At 44.3% G+C, this 15090-nt stretch overlaps 1 protein-coding gene across 1 annotated transcript in view; it reads right to left on the bottom strand.

Moving 5' to 3' along the window:
• vps13d (vacuolar protein sorting 13 homolog D) overlaps positions 1–15090 on the bottom strand; it is a gene marked incomplete at its 5' end in the record, with an annotated part of 162147 nt that overhangs the window by 111968 nt on the left and 35089 nt on the right. The window contains 7 exons of the mRNA XM_083657137.1: positions 7514–7696; positions 7831–8011; positions 9844–9970; positions 10091–10181; positions 11211–12269; positions 12466–12617; positions 12786–15053. Of these exons, the coding sequence (XP_083513263.1) occupies positions 7514–7696; positions 7831–8011; positions 9844–9970; positions 10091–10181; positions 11211–12269; positions 12466–12617; positions 12786–15053 (4061 nt within the window). The remainder of the gene's footprint in view (positions 1–7513; positions 7697–7830; positions 8012–9843; positions 9971–10090; positions 10182–11210; positions 12270–12465; positions 12618–12785; positions 15054–15090) is intronic.

Raw genomic sequence — 15090 nt, 5'->3', positions numbered from 1 at the left:
TTATCATGTATACAGGGATATGAATAACCTGCTTTCTCTGTGTTCCATGTAAACGCCATATCCCGAATATGATCAAAACCAGGATAAGCCTCATAACCGGGATACTCAAGTCCATGTAAATGCAGGCAATGATCATCATGTCTAAAGAAATACAAATGATTCACATATTATTTAAAGGAAGGGATTTTACTAGGGGTGGGAATCACCAGATGCCCACGATACGATACTGAAACGATACTTGAGTCACGATACGATAGTATTGCGATACTGCGATATTTTCGATATTGCGATATATCGATATTGCGATATATTGAATATTGCGATATTTCGATATATTGCGATTTCTTACTTTTTCAACTGCAAATGATGTCCCCAAAGGAAAACTTTGTCAACATCTGGTTTATATAAGAACAATTTTTCAGTCTGTACATCTGACTTAAATTATTTTATTGCAGCAACATTGTCAAGTAGACAGACCAACAACTTTCATAAAGTCATGTCATAGTTGCATGCACCTGACAAACTGAACTGTTTGTTACAGTCTACTTACAGTCCACCTTAACTGGATGTGTGTGTGGACTACTGTACTTAGGTAGTTTTTGCAACTTCACTTCGCTTACACAAAACATCTTGTGCAGTCCATTCAGTAACTGGGGAATTTGTAAATTACTGTTATAACAAAACTGTTACTGTTAAAAAAAATATGCTACCGTTTGTTTACTGCTGGCCTTTGAACTAAAGTGTATAGTAGCCCGGTGGCCTGGCATGGCCTGCAAAAAAAAAAAAAAAAAAAAAAAATCTTTTTTTTTTTTTTTGCAATATCGATACTTGGCGTCCAAATATCGATACAATATCGTCAGGCAAAATATCGCGATACTGTGGTGTATCGATTTTTTCCCCCACCCCTAGATTTTACTGTCCCATCCTATCCTATAATAAAATTGCGATGTCAGTCAAGATTTGCGTCAAGATTTGTGTCAACTTTGGCGCCACGAAAGTTTTGTGACATCGGCCGGGCTGGAGGCCCCGACCGACCAATACTACGCCGCCACCCCCCCCCCCCCCCACACACACACACACACACACTCATCCCACACACAAACACAGACACCCCCCCCCAACCCACATCTATTGATTTGGTATCCATACCGATATCAAACCTTACAAACATAACACAACAACAGCACCACAATGGGCCGGAGTCCCAACAAACTAGATTATCAGGCCGCATTGTTATGCAGAACACGCCCTCCAGAACATTCAAACACCAGGATTGCGTTTGCGCTGGTTCAACCCGATCTCCAAAAAAATTGTAAAATAGCAACGTTTGTGGAGCAACGTTGCTATTTTACAATTTCGGCTCAGAAATTGTAAAATGGTAACGTATGTGTCTACAGCGGTGGGCATGGTTTGGGCGTGGTTTACGGAGATTTTCTGTTTCTAACCCCTCCCCCTACTCTAATCCTAACCCTAAAATCTCAGAACGTTACTATTTTACAATTTTTGAGCCGAAATTGTAAAATAGCAACGTTGGTCCAAAACGTTGCTATTTTACAATTTTCTGTGAGACTGTGTTGGCTGGTTTAGCGCTTGTTTAACGCTGCGCACAATGCAAATTGGGGTCGTGCACAAGCGCATAGCTGTTATAATTGTACTGGGCATAGGCGTGCCACAAGCCAAACCAGGCGTTTCAGCGCTAAAATGTGGGGATAGATGGCCTTATCCTATTGTCAGCAGGCAGCGCGCAATTACTTTGCGCTAAGAGCTTTGAAAAGCACCTCTTACGCGCTAAATACCCCGCTGTGCTTGAGCGCACCATAATCTCCGTGCTGCGCAGTGCAGAGTAAAATTCCTTTTGTGTATATATCATTTTTATTGTTTTGTTTTCAGACATAGGTTTAGTGCCATTAACAATTGGGTGTACACACCCAAGCAAAGAACAAAACAAAACACATTCCTTTTGGATATGTCATTACACACAGCCTTGCCACGCCAGGACATCAAATTCTGCTGCTATAATTGGGTATTAGCAGATAATTCGGTGAGGCAATCAACTATAACTCACTGAGAAACTTTTATCACATCGCAAAGATGGAAATTAAGTGAGAAAACTTGCTGGACAATGGACATTAGCCTACTTGCAATAGGCTATTCACCTTCACCTATCCCATAACCCGGAGGGTCGTTGGCACCACAGATGATCTGTCAACAAGCTCTCTCCATCTCTCTCTGTCCTCGGCACAAGTGAGTCCACTCTATTACGCATGGAGAGAATTACAGCATATTGCATGCCTCGCGCCAACACAGCAATTGCGAGATGGGAATCTGATTGGTTTGATTGATGTAACGCCCAGGCATTGCCTGGTCACACCTGTGAATAATTCTGGTGCTCAAGACTGCCCAAATCCAGTTTGCACTGGCATTTTGGGGGCGCAGATGATTTGGCACGGCTCTAATTTGCACCTGCGGCAGGTGCCGTGAACGTTTCCGCATCCCCGCCGAGAATTGCATCCCCACCCATATGTCTGGGCTGTTTTAACTTAGAAAATAGAGAGGTCACGTCTACCCAGACAATTATATCACTTTTAAACAGTTACATTTCTATATAAATCATTACAATATGCTCCCGTGAGGTGGGGATACGTTAAGCTGCTGCCGGGCGGGGGTGCAAAACTCGGCATAACACCGTGACATTTGCGCAAGGCGGACTGCTAGCATTAAGGCAATGCTAACGCAAACAGGTGCGCAAGCGCAAATAGGGGATATCGCCTGTACCAAGATAGGGCCCCAGGTTTTTTCACCTCGCCTCAATCTGATAGCCTATTTCAGTTTGTGTTTTCCCCTGAACGTCTGCCTTCTACATGAGCAAACAGTCCAAGCATTGCATCATGTTTCTGAATGTTGATCCAGTTGGTCAAACACTGGGAAAAGCACATATTGCCAACGAAGGCTAAAAAAAATGCAAATGGAAACTGATTTGAAGATCAGACTACGTTAAAGAAATGCACAGACGTTTGCTGATAAGCTCTCTGATCTGATCATGCTTGCACTTCTGCGCACTGTATTCGTTTAGTGGATTGGCATAGCTTCATCTCAAAAAACATCATAGCACAGTAAACTAGAAAAGTGCACTCCGTAGAGTGCAGATCTCCACCACGCCTAACCATGGCCAAACCAAAACCCAACTGCGAAGGGACAAGCTTGCCGATAACGAGGCAACATTAAACCACCACATTGTTTAATTGAGTTTGGCATACGGCCAAGAGGGAACAGCAAGTATCGTGCTTATAGCCTGTCCAGTAGACTATATATCATAATAAAGATTTAAAATTCATTTGCTTCAGTTAACATTGGAGAAATGGTGGGAAAAGTGATGCAATTTTTTCTGAAATGCTGTAACAAATGAATTCCACACATCCAGTCCTTTATCTACGTTAAACTCAATATTCAAATTTATTTGTAACTGGGTTTGGGCCCAAGTCACGTTATAACTTTTAAATGCCCTGGTTCTCTTTCTGTGGTGTGTGCGAATGAGCTGCCCAGCCCCGCCTCCCCACACTGCTCTCTACAGAGCAACAGGGAACACACACACACACACACACACACACACACACACACACACACACACACACACACACACACACGTGATCTCCTGGCGGAGATAATAATAACAGATATGTAGAGGAGGAACTGTTTTGGCTGTACAATGCAAACTTGATGAAGGAGCTTAAAAGTTGATATTCCTTTAAACTACACATGCAGAGCAGAATGAGCAGTCCATCACCACACAACCAAACACAGATAGACAAACGTCAAACTGGGGTTGCACAATAGTTCAATACTACTCATGTGTGTAGCAAAGCCTTTGAATCTGTATTACCAGAGATCCTGGAATATTGGAGCATTAAAAGTCATGTACTGCATCTAAATTCATGGTCCACTCCATACTGGGAGAAGTAGCATAATGAAGAAGATAACCAAAAGTTTTCCAAGACCAACTTACAAAAAAAAGAGCTAGCTTACCATTAGCCTGCTTATTGTGATACTACTTAGTATTGTTATACGTGGTCTAGGATATTATAGTGAAGTAAAACTGTGGTATTGTGACAACCCTTTATCAAACCACAGCAAAAACATGCCCTTGTACCTTGTAATGGGATGGATCCTTGTATGAATTAGCATGCAATATCAAATTCTTGACAGAAAACACAAGATGCAGATGAAATACCAATACAACAAAACCTACTGTCTCTTCTAGGGATGCCAACGGTTAACCGTTAATTGGTCGTTAACCACGAGAATCGTTTTGAGCAGTTATGCTTGTCGGTCTATAGGTTAATTTGCATACAAACTACATAGCCAAAGGCATTACAAAAATAATTTGGTATGGGGCACCATGGATTTAGGGGGCAGGGGTTAAAAAAGAAATTACAGCCTAGCAGCCTATGTAAATTGTAACTACTGCAATAAAGTTTTGTAGACTACCGTAAATTCCGGACTATAAGCCGCGGCTTTTTTCCCGTTTTTTGGCCCCTGCGGCTTATATAACGGTGCGTCTTATCTATGGATTTTTTCAGAAAAAAAAAAAAAAAAAAAAAAAATCTCTCTTTTTTAGCACTCTTTCTAACTATAAATCCACTTCTGTTTTAATTTCCTCTCTTGCCCTCTTTTCACCACACCGCGGACACTGTGTGCACTGTAAAAATAAACAACGGTGGTGTTGTGTTATGTTGTTTTGTTGAAATGTTACGGTAATACGGTAAATGGGAGCTTCCTCAAACAGCCATCTCTTTCCCGACAATCCCCTCTGTGCGTGACCACTTACATATGGTAATTACGGTAAGCAAACGGCCACAAGCCCATCAACTCCCTCCCCCGACTACCAGGAGAAAATCACAAACTTCGGCGAATTCACACAAAGGAAGATCAAGGAATATTCCATCGAACCGGAGCAGATCATAAATATGGATGAAGTGCCTTTGACGTTCGACCTGCCACTCACTCGGACTGTTAACAAGAAGCGCCCTGGAGGATTCTTTCACCAAAAAAAAGCTTTGCTCGTTCTCGACAGCATGAGAACGAGCAGTAGATGATCATGAGGTGGTTTTTCAGACGTGTCGATATAGCAGTTTATCGCAAAAGTGTAATGGAAACACATTTTTCGCATTTGCACGTCATGTGACCCATATTATCCCTTGGAAAAGGAGCGGAAAATAAGTTTGGTAAGTAAGGTTCGATAGCCGTGTCAAAACCTCCGCAGCAAGTGGAAAACTTTGAAGCAACGCTACCTAGCAGAAAGACGAGTGTTGTGCAAAAGCGTAGCCGGGCAAATTAGATAATGTTTAATGGCAGAAATCGGTCCATGGTGACAGCAGGCTGCCTGTGTGCGCGCATTTGGCACAGCGGCGAGATGAGAGGATGAAAAGCACACACTGGTGCGGTGGTGCTGTCTGAAGTGAATACAGTGACTGTGAGTAGGCTAATACATTGCACACGTTTCAGGTGCAATTATAGAACCAAATCAGCCTTTTCCCCCCTCCATCTCTAAATCGGACCAGTTGTAGGCTATTAGGCTACCTTTTTTCCTCTGCCTGTCGCGCTGACTGCATTCACGCAGCCAGCAACATTTTGCGACTCATTTTCTTTTGAATTGATAATCAGGCTCGTTTATATGCATTGTAACTTCATGTTGGGATTTCCATTGACCATTGGTTGGATTTGAGCATGCAGGGGACGGGATATGGGGCAGATCCCCGTGCGTAATCACTGTGGCAGCTGCTGCAACGGGGAATCACTCAAACGCAACTTCAATGGAAACGCCTACAAGTCGCAATTGTACATTGTCGAAGTTGTAGAAATATCGCAATTCTTTTGCGAAAAACTGTAATGGAAACACAGCTATAGATGAAGAGGAGTTCGTTGGTTTTGAGTGACAATGAAGGAGAGAGGAGAGTGGTTGACGAAGCCACCCTGAACCTGTTCGTTTCCGACACTGAAGATGAGGACTTTGGTGGTTTCAGTACGCAGGAAGAAGAGGAAGACGAGCATTAGTGACTTGACTTCTCTGGTTACAGGTTTGCTGCACATATAGCCTATTGTTGTGTGATTTTGTCTGGGGATTAGTGACCTGACTTTTGTTTTGTTTTGTTGAAATGTTAATAAATGGGAGCTTCCCCAAACAGCCATCGCTTTCCCGACATTCCTCTCTGTGCACGAACCCTTTCATATGGTAATTAAACATCAAAACACCCGCGGCTTATAGACCGGTGCGGCTTATAGAAGAAAAAAATAGTCAATTTTGGTCCCGCGGCTTATACACCGGTGCGTCTTATAGTCCGGAATTTACGGTAGTCTGATGTCAAATCATAATTTTTATGATGAGGAATTCAAATAGCTCAGAACTCTTATCTCACAATTCAAGAGGTTAGGTTTGGGCAATTATGGCAATCACTTATTTTGAGTGTTGAATTGTGTTATCGCTAATGGGTCTCGGCTAATCAAAAGGAAAATGAAGCATCTCTATTCCCTTCCTGTCTAAATCACACAACTTTATCTAACACATGAACAACATTTAGGAGAATGTAATGCAGACACAAAAACAAAGACAGTAACAGAGGTTAGATGACAGGGTTTAGTCGGGCCATGGAACCATACGTCATCATCAGTAAAACCTTAGGGGGGGCTGTATTCATCGAGCATTTCCCTCAGGGGGGTGGGCTGGTAATTGGTAGTGGGGTATATATTATTATATTATACCTTATCTGCTGAAACTCTAAGGCTGTGTGGCCATTAGGGTTTTTTGTTTTTGTTTGTTTGTTTGTTTGTTTGTTGTTCCTCATTAAAAGCGGGAGGCGGCCGCTCCAGAAAAGCATTGCAGGCAGAGTTTTTGTTCATCAGAGCGGTGCGCTTTCCAAAGTTCAGAAAAGCACCAGGTGATGACAATGGCTTTCCCCCAGCCGACGAATTGCAATCACGGAGACGCTGGACGTTTCCCATACCGCCCATAGCAACAACAATATGGAGGAAGTCAAAGTGCTGGTTGTGGAGAAATCGGACGTTGTAATTATTTCGTTCACGATACTGCAATAGCGATCATAAAAGCAGTATGGATACCGGACATGTATTGGAGATATCTGGGAAGCCTTTTATTGTTCCACAACACTGTATATTATCTGCTAGAAGTGTTAACCAGCTGGTTACTGAGCTAGCAGCAGGTGACGTTATCATCCGCTTTTAAACCGCTCCAGGCAGTGCCTTTTCCACACAAAAAGAGTCACCACCTCACATCACATGGAAATTATATTATGGAGTCATGGAAAAGTTTAGAAATTTCATCCATGAAAATGTGCAGGAACCCTGGTAATGGCGTAAAATGCGTCAATGAATACGGCGCTGTTAGATGGCAGCAGGGGGCAGGCAGGGGGCAGCAGAGGGCAGGCCGGGTGACAAGAGGGTGTGGAGCAGGACTCACCAGAGAAGGGAAAAAGGCGTGAGCCATGGTGAGTTTCTCTACCTTGTCTTGGAGGGAGAAGGTGCCATGGCTGCCCGCGGGCAGGAAGCGGTTATGCAGGCGGAGCTGGCCCAGGTTGGCCACGATGAGCCGGGGGGAGCGGGAGCTCTCTGGGATGAGGAGCACCGGAGCTCCAGCCTGGATGTCCAGGAGGACCCGGGACGCCCGCTGAGAGTGCTCCCGAACCTGCAGGGAGGAAGAGCATGAGTGGTTTGAAGAAACAGCTGTCACAGCGTTGCTTGGTCAGGTCTTTCTGCTCATATGGCCCTACTTGGGTCAAACATCAAAGGAGGCAAAACGCAGCCTGTGGCAGCACTCACAGCCTGGCCCTCCATGGCAGCCCTCTGCCTGCCCAGCACATCCTGTAGCTGGGTGAAGTGCTGGATGAAGGCCACCACCTCGGCCTGGAAGCGCTGGGTGTGGACGTACTGCACCGAGGCCATCTGCAGACACACCTTCATGTCAAACTCCCTCTGCAACCCAGGGTCCGCCTCGCCGTATCTAGTAAGACAATGGAAAGGTCAACTAAACAGACTCTGTTTTGTCATAGATTCATGTTAGAGCCATCACAATAACAAACAGTCTCAAGATCAAAGAACAGACCCAAACTGCTTACAAATTGTGTTACATGTACTTTTTGTTGCATCTTGTATATCATACCCACCCCAGCCTATAGTGTCAACTAGGAACGGTATGAAGCTTGAGCAGGCACTTAGTCAAGTTGAGGTACAGGATTACAGCAGTGTCCATGTCCAATTTATCTAGTAAATATGTCAGAATTCCGTCTCGTCAGATTAACCTGCATTTCTGTGTTATACTATCATAATACTAAATTCCAATTATTAAAGTTGCCAAATTAACTGTTTGTACACACTGCACCACTTTTGTGATGATTCGCTCTCTATTATGATATTTAGTAGAATCTCCAGCTACAAAGTTCTGAAGAGATTGTGTCTTTTACTTTGGTATTGCCTTTCATAATGTTACATTATTTTCATGAGTTGAAACAATACCTACTGTACATTAGACAGGTCAGTTATACATGTCCGTTAGATGTCAAGTAGAGCTGCAATGATCAGTCGATTAATCCACAACTTCTTTATAATCAACTAATCGTTTAGACTAATTTTTAAGAAAACAAATCCTAAAATTGTCTCGTTCCAGGTTCTTAAATGTGAATATGTTCTGGTTTCTTTAGTCTTCTATGACAGTAAACTGATTATCTCTGGCTTGTGGACTGTTGGTCAGGACAAAAGACATTTCAGGATGTCATCTTGGGCTTTGGGGGAAAAGTGATCGAGATGTCTCACTCTTTTCTGACATTTTATAGACCAAACCACTAAACCAAAACCCTGATTAGTGAGAAAATAATCAACAGATTAATCGATAATGAAAATAATCGTTAGTTGCAGCCCAAATAGACAGGTAGCAGCAGTAGAAGAATTCATTGTTCTAGTCCAGTGATACTCAACTTGCGGTCCACAGGCCGGTTCCCCCTGTGTGGCCCGTGATGGAATTGCAAAAGTTTTTTTACAGTGCACCTGAACGCAACATGCAAGATACCCACTGATTAAGTGTTCAAATGTTCATGTCATTCTGGCCAATACTCCACTTCTGTTATAGCATTTCAGTCTGGAATATGGAATATCTTTCAATAATCTATGATTTAGGTGCTAAATTGTCAAATACCGCCGTCTGCTCGCTCGCTACCCAGGCACTTATGTATGTACTTAACCTACGGTAACTAACTTAACCTAACTTAACTATCCGGTGTGCACAACATTGTCAGACTAAACTCCGGCTGACACCCCAAAAACCTACAATCCGCTACAGAAAAATGTATATTGTTTGTTTATTAACTGGCCCCTGGCCTTCTATCATTTCACGAAAGTGGCCCCCGGGCAAAGGAAGTTGAGTATCCCTGTTCTAGTCAGTTCTAATTCAGGGCTTATGATGCATCGTTTTTTAGATGTTTATTTATTTAAATAAAACTTAAATAAAACAGAGTATGGAAGCTGTGAATGGGTATATTCAACTTTCTGTCCATGTTACACCCTGTGGAACTATTGTTCATGAAATAAAATGACACTGGTATCAAAAAGGTGTGGTGGTCATAATAACCAGTACAGCTATTTGACATACCCACTCTCACTCACCCCATCTTTCCTCTGACGTCCAGGTAGGATTCTACATAGACTACAATCTGCATAGACTCAGCCTAAATTGCACAATTGATAGTTACATGAGATCTGGTCAACCTCAATCATCTGCGAGCCTGCGACTGATTAATCAACTCTTCACACTAATGTCATGGAAGAATTGTCTCAGCATACTTATGGATGTTGAAAACCAGGGCCTCCCCTCCCCGTGTAGTGAAGCGCTCCCGGTACAGGTCACCATGTGGGGTTAGGTCACTCAAAGACAAACTTCCCAGACTCCCTTGCAACATCAGGTCACCATCTGAAAAGATATAAAAATCTAAATTGATCAATTTTGAAATAATTTCACAAATTTATATAAAATAAATAATTTTGTATATGCAGAGGGTATCTCATATATTCTATATTACTTTATACACACCCAACATTTCCAGATGAGCAGATAATTTGGAAACACTTGCTTTGGCAAGCTCATTGGTTTTCTTGTTCAGCACGAGAGCGAGAGAATGAACCTAAGAATGAAAATGTGGACAGGTTTAGTCCTGTGGCATTCACAACATTAGGGCCATGCATAGCCTACAGTATACTCCAACATTCTAAATGTATTTAGTAGCGGTCTGCTGTTGGATGATGAAAACCATGTGATCAGCAATCTACTGTAGGGATACTGAAATTGATCATAGATAAGCCATTCACAAAAAGTGATCAAGTCCTACACCAGCTCACTTTGTATGAGTAGAAAACATTCACATTTTTCAGCCACCACAGACACTCCCTGCATAAAACGTCAAAAATTTGTTTAGTTTGGGCCTTCTGTTTCCATGACAACGCCGTTATTGGGGCCTGAAAACGGAAACAAGTGAAACCAGGTCCTAGAGTGGCATTCTCTAATAACGCTACCCTTACCGTTGTCGTGTAAAGTGGCTGGAGGCCCTGGCCAATGTCACAAAAGTTCCTGACACAAAAGGTGACGCAAAATGTGACTTACAGACCCAACCGCCCACCCGTCCACCAAGGCAATTTTATTATAAAGGAGGATACATCAACATAATCCTCAAACAATGCAGCATATTGCATATCATTACATCACTCACAAAACAAAATGTTCTGTCTTTGCTCCCAGCACTGACAAATAAATCTGCTACAAAAAAGTTCCTTCCCTGAAGCACAAACAAGTTTCTCATAGTCATCCATCTAAAGAAAAAGTCAACATAATAGGACATTTTACCAAAGTACATCTGTTTGTATGCAGGACAATAGAAATAGTTACAAAATACAAAAAAGTTAATCTTCTTTTCAATTTCACGTGAGGTTATGTTTTTTTTGTAATCTTCATTAAAAAATAGTCATGCAGTCATATATATTTTATAGAAAGATTAATTTCACTGTTTCAATGTGAGAAGCTCAATGCCACTTATCCCCTCCTATGCATTCTGGGGTTACACAAACTGGTGCAGATAAATACATATTACATGTTACATATTAATCTGCTTAAAATGAAACTAAAAAGTTAAACAATGTGTGCCATGTCCAGGACCTACCTTGAGATCCAGTTTTGTGTTAACTGCCTCGGTTGCCTCCTCCTCACCGTCTGGGTTTATGTCTGGCTCATACAGAGGATGGCCTGGCATTGGCTGAGGCAATGTGGTGGGTACCTTTACTGCATGATTATTGGCTGTGGAGCCAATGCCAAAAAAGTCCAGGATAACTACCCAGGTCTGTAGTGTGATCAAAACATCCAGGCAATTAAAGTCGACGTCCACGCTTCGTCCCACACTGCCATAGCGTGATTTGAATTCTGGATGATGCCGGTCCACCAGCAGCACATTGATGTGGACTAATGAGTCATCAAAGTCCGGGAGTGGCTCTGTGGAGGGTGTCTGGCGGGTGGGTGAGGGTGGCGGAGTGCTGGGGCAAGCTGTGTCCTTCTTGGCTTTGCGACTGGTAGCTGAAGGGGTACTGGGATGCCTTTGGTACAGCTGGAAGACGTTCTGGGCCTCCTCCATGTGGGCCGGCAGTGAACGGGGCATGTCTGGACAGAGGGCGTTGGATGCAGACGGGCAGCTTTGGGACAGGTACTCCTTCGGACTGAAGGTGGAGGGCTTGGGAGCTCCACGGGACACCATCAAATGTTTGTATTTAGACTCGGGGTTCTGCTCCAGGAGGTCCTCCATTAGCAGCGAGCGCAGGGCCAGCTGGATTGTCAGCGAGTGTGGGTGGTCTTTGGTGAAGTCCCCCTCCAGATCTTGGAAGCGCAGGCTTACTAAGCCCTGGGAGCCCTGAGTAAGGTCAGCGCTGAGCTGGACCTGCAGCTCAGCCACCCGGAAGGTGGCTCTCACCTGAGTGAAGGAGGGTGGCTGGAGAGGGTTGTGAGACTGCAGTGGCAAAGGAGAAGAGAGGGAGGAGTACGAGAGGCTCATATGGGGAGGGTCCCTCGCAAACAGTCCTCCCTGGGGGTCAGGGAAGCGGTGATGTTTGGTGGAGGAGGGGGTAGGGGGTGGCGGGGTGGGGGGCTGGCTGGGTGTACGTTGCTCCTCGATCAGGGAGAGGTTGTCCAGCGTCTGGAGGACTTGCTCATACACAGGCTTGCACAGGAACACCTGTTGCCAGAGAGGAAAATAGTGATACAGTTAATCATCAGCCAGTAAGCCCATATAAATAATCTCACAAAATAAAAAACTATGACTTAATGCCAAGAAACAACACCCTCTACTCCCAAGTTGGCTGCTAAAAGGCGATTATTTTTTACCTACCCTTTGTCTTATAATGTAATTTAAATAGTGAGATCGGTTGTACCTGAACAGGATTGACGAATTTCCCCTCAACTCTCAGTAACCCTGTGGTCTCATAGGGCTCATTTGTGCTGGGAAAGGTAAACTGCGTGTCTTCAACAAGGGGAACTTTCTCCAGTGTGAACTGAATGGTGGTGTCTTTCAATATATGGAAGGCTGATGAAGAAAAAAACACTTCAATTATACAAAAGAAAATACTACTTTAGTCGTTTTTGTCACAAGAAAGTTACATAAAATAGTATGCTTGCATTATTTGGATTACTAATATGTTTAGGGAGTCAAATTAATGTTAAACATTAGTTCTGACTTTAAAAGTCTTCTTACCTTTTCCTCGACTGAGGGATTCAAAGAAGTCGTGTCGTGTGAACTGTGGTTCATCCTGCCCGATGCTCCCGTTGTGCGAGGGTGACATGCTGGAACTTGGAATGTTATCACTTCTGGCTGCCTTCCTCAAAACCAGATGACTCATGTTAACAGAGTACAGTCTGATGTCTTTTACCAACACCTGCAAACGCTCTCCTTCAGAGTCCTGCCCTGTAACAAAGTTCTGGATTGTTATGCTCCCTAAATGACCAACCAATAGCTCTGGGTGGCCGGGTTTGCGTGGAATGGACACGACTGGCGATTCAATGCTGATATTGAGGGTCAGTTTTACCAAGAATGTGTCTAAGGTGGGTTCCTGCTCTTCTATGGTAAGATCCTCCTCGTCCTCAAATGGGTATGCCCAGCTCTGGCTCTGAGTACGAGTTCTCCGTGAGGGAGTCTCAAAGAGTGAAACCATCCCACTGTACTCTGCTGTCTTAGTGGCCAGCACTGTTGACACTTTGGTGGCAGCGCTTTTCAACATCGAGCGGAAATTGTCTTCCACCTCATTAGCAGAGAGACTGAGCTCCTTCAGGAACTTTGCTGAGTGGTTGTAGTGCAGTGATGCCATCTGAAGTTGTAAAGAGCACTCTCCTTGGGATTTCTCCATAAGGCGGAAGTTTAAAGCTTCTGAAGGAGAACCTCCTCTGTCAGCAAAAAATTTGACTCTTCCAGGACTTACGGAGTCTTCCTCTACATTCCCAATGCTGACTACAAACTGGCTTCGGCCTCCTTCCTGAGTCAAGTCCACCAACTGCATTGAGCCCAGTGAACCGTTGATGTCCAATCGACTGCCCATGGACACATTGACCTTGGTGCCATTGATGCTGGCTGTGGCAATCTTCAACCCTTTCTTCTCCGCACCTAAGATAGTGCAGGTGGACACAGTCCGAAGGAGAAGCAAGTTGAGGCGATGGATTTCCACTGTTAGTTCTGTGTTCTGGTCATAGGTGGACTGATAGTTCTCCTCCTGTTCCTTGTCCTTAGACTGTGTTGTAGGTTGTTGGGTTGATGGTGTCCAGGTGCTTTCTTCTTTGGGGAAAGACTTCTGCAGAAACTTGAGTAGCTCCACCATGGTCTCAGGGTTGAGAATGATGTCTAAGTTGTTGACCTGCATGGTTGTCACCTGGAGGGAGCTGTCCAGATTCATGGAGGGGCAGTCTGAGCTGACAAACTGGTACTCAAGCTTAATAAGGGCCTCCTGGTCTTTAAAAAAGGAACTGAAGGGGGAGATTCCAGAGGATGACTCACTATGTTGGCCCTGATGATGTTCTGGTGATCTGCCATCAGCCGAGGCAGGGGATGAGGGCTGGCTTTCTCGGAGGCTGCCTGTAGGTATGTCAAAACTGAGGTGCTTGTGAGAAGCCACCAAGAGGTCAAAATCTGAACCATAGGTCTGTAATGTATCTACCAGCAAAAGGCCATGGACCGTCAGGGAGACTTCAGCATCGTAAGGTCGCTTTACAAAATTAGCATTTGTGCCAAATACCTTGAGGACGGAGATGTAGCGACCGTCACTCTCCACACCAAGCTGCATGTAGTTAATGTTGAACTCTGCCAGGAGTAGACGGGATTCCACCAAAACTTCACGTGTGTGCTGCTCCAGAGTCATCACGCTCTGTGTCAGGTTCTTGGCTGAACCCTGGAGCTTCCACGAGCTGTCCTCCCTCTGAAAGATGGTCTCATGGCGAAGAGTGAGAGGGTCCGGCGACCTTATGCTATGGCCTTTCTCCTGGCTGGGGTCCCCTTCCCCTCCACTCGGACTGCTCAGCCTAGCCAGACAGCTCCTGAGGGCAGTCATCTTCTCCAGGTTGATGTGAACCTTAAGGTCTGGTAGGGTTCCTGATAACACAGCACCAGGGAGCTGGGGGTCTGATGTATAGCGTAGTCTTTGTTCCAGTTGCAGCAACACGTTGAACTTCTCCACCACGTGGGTGGGCCCTACCTCACTCTCCTGAAGATGTTTCCAGTTGTCCTTATAGCGACCAACCATTATCTGCAGGTCCTTGAAGGACAGGGAGTATTTTTCATAAAGCTTTCTGCTGTAGGCCTGGATACTTTCGGGGGATTTGAAGCTGGGAAGTTCAGGGCCTTTGGGCTGTTCTTTGAAAGGCATATCTAGTTCAGGAGGTGGTGACTCTGGGGGAGTGGCAAGTGGTGTCTGATACTCATCATCGCTCATCTCCTCCCCTTCAGGTTGAGCGGCTTTTGAGCTGGCCTTAGTGTCATCTTAAAAAAAAAATAGCAATAGCAAAATAATTAATAT

The sequence above is a fragment of the Poromitra crassiceps genome (genome assembly GCF_964638095.1).
Source record: "Poromitra crassiceps genome assembly, chromosome: 20".
Taxonomy (NCBI): Eukaryota; Metazoa; Chordata; class Actinopteri; order Beryciformes; family Melamphaidae; genus Poromitra; species Poromitra crassiceps.
Note: the sequence above shows the minus strand (reverse complement) of the source record. Positions and strands in the feature narration are given on the sequence as shown.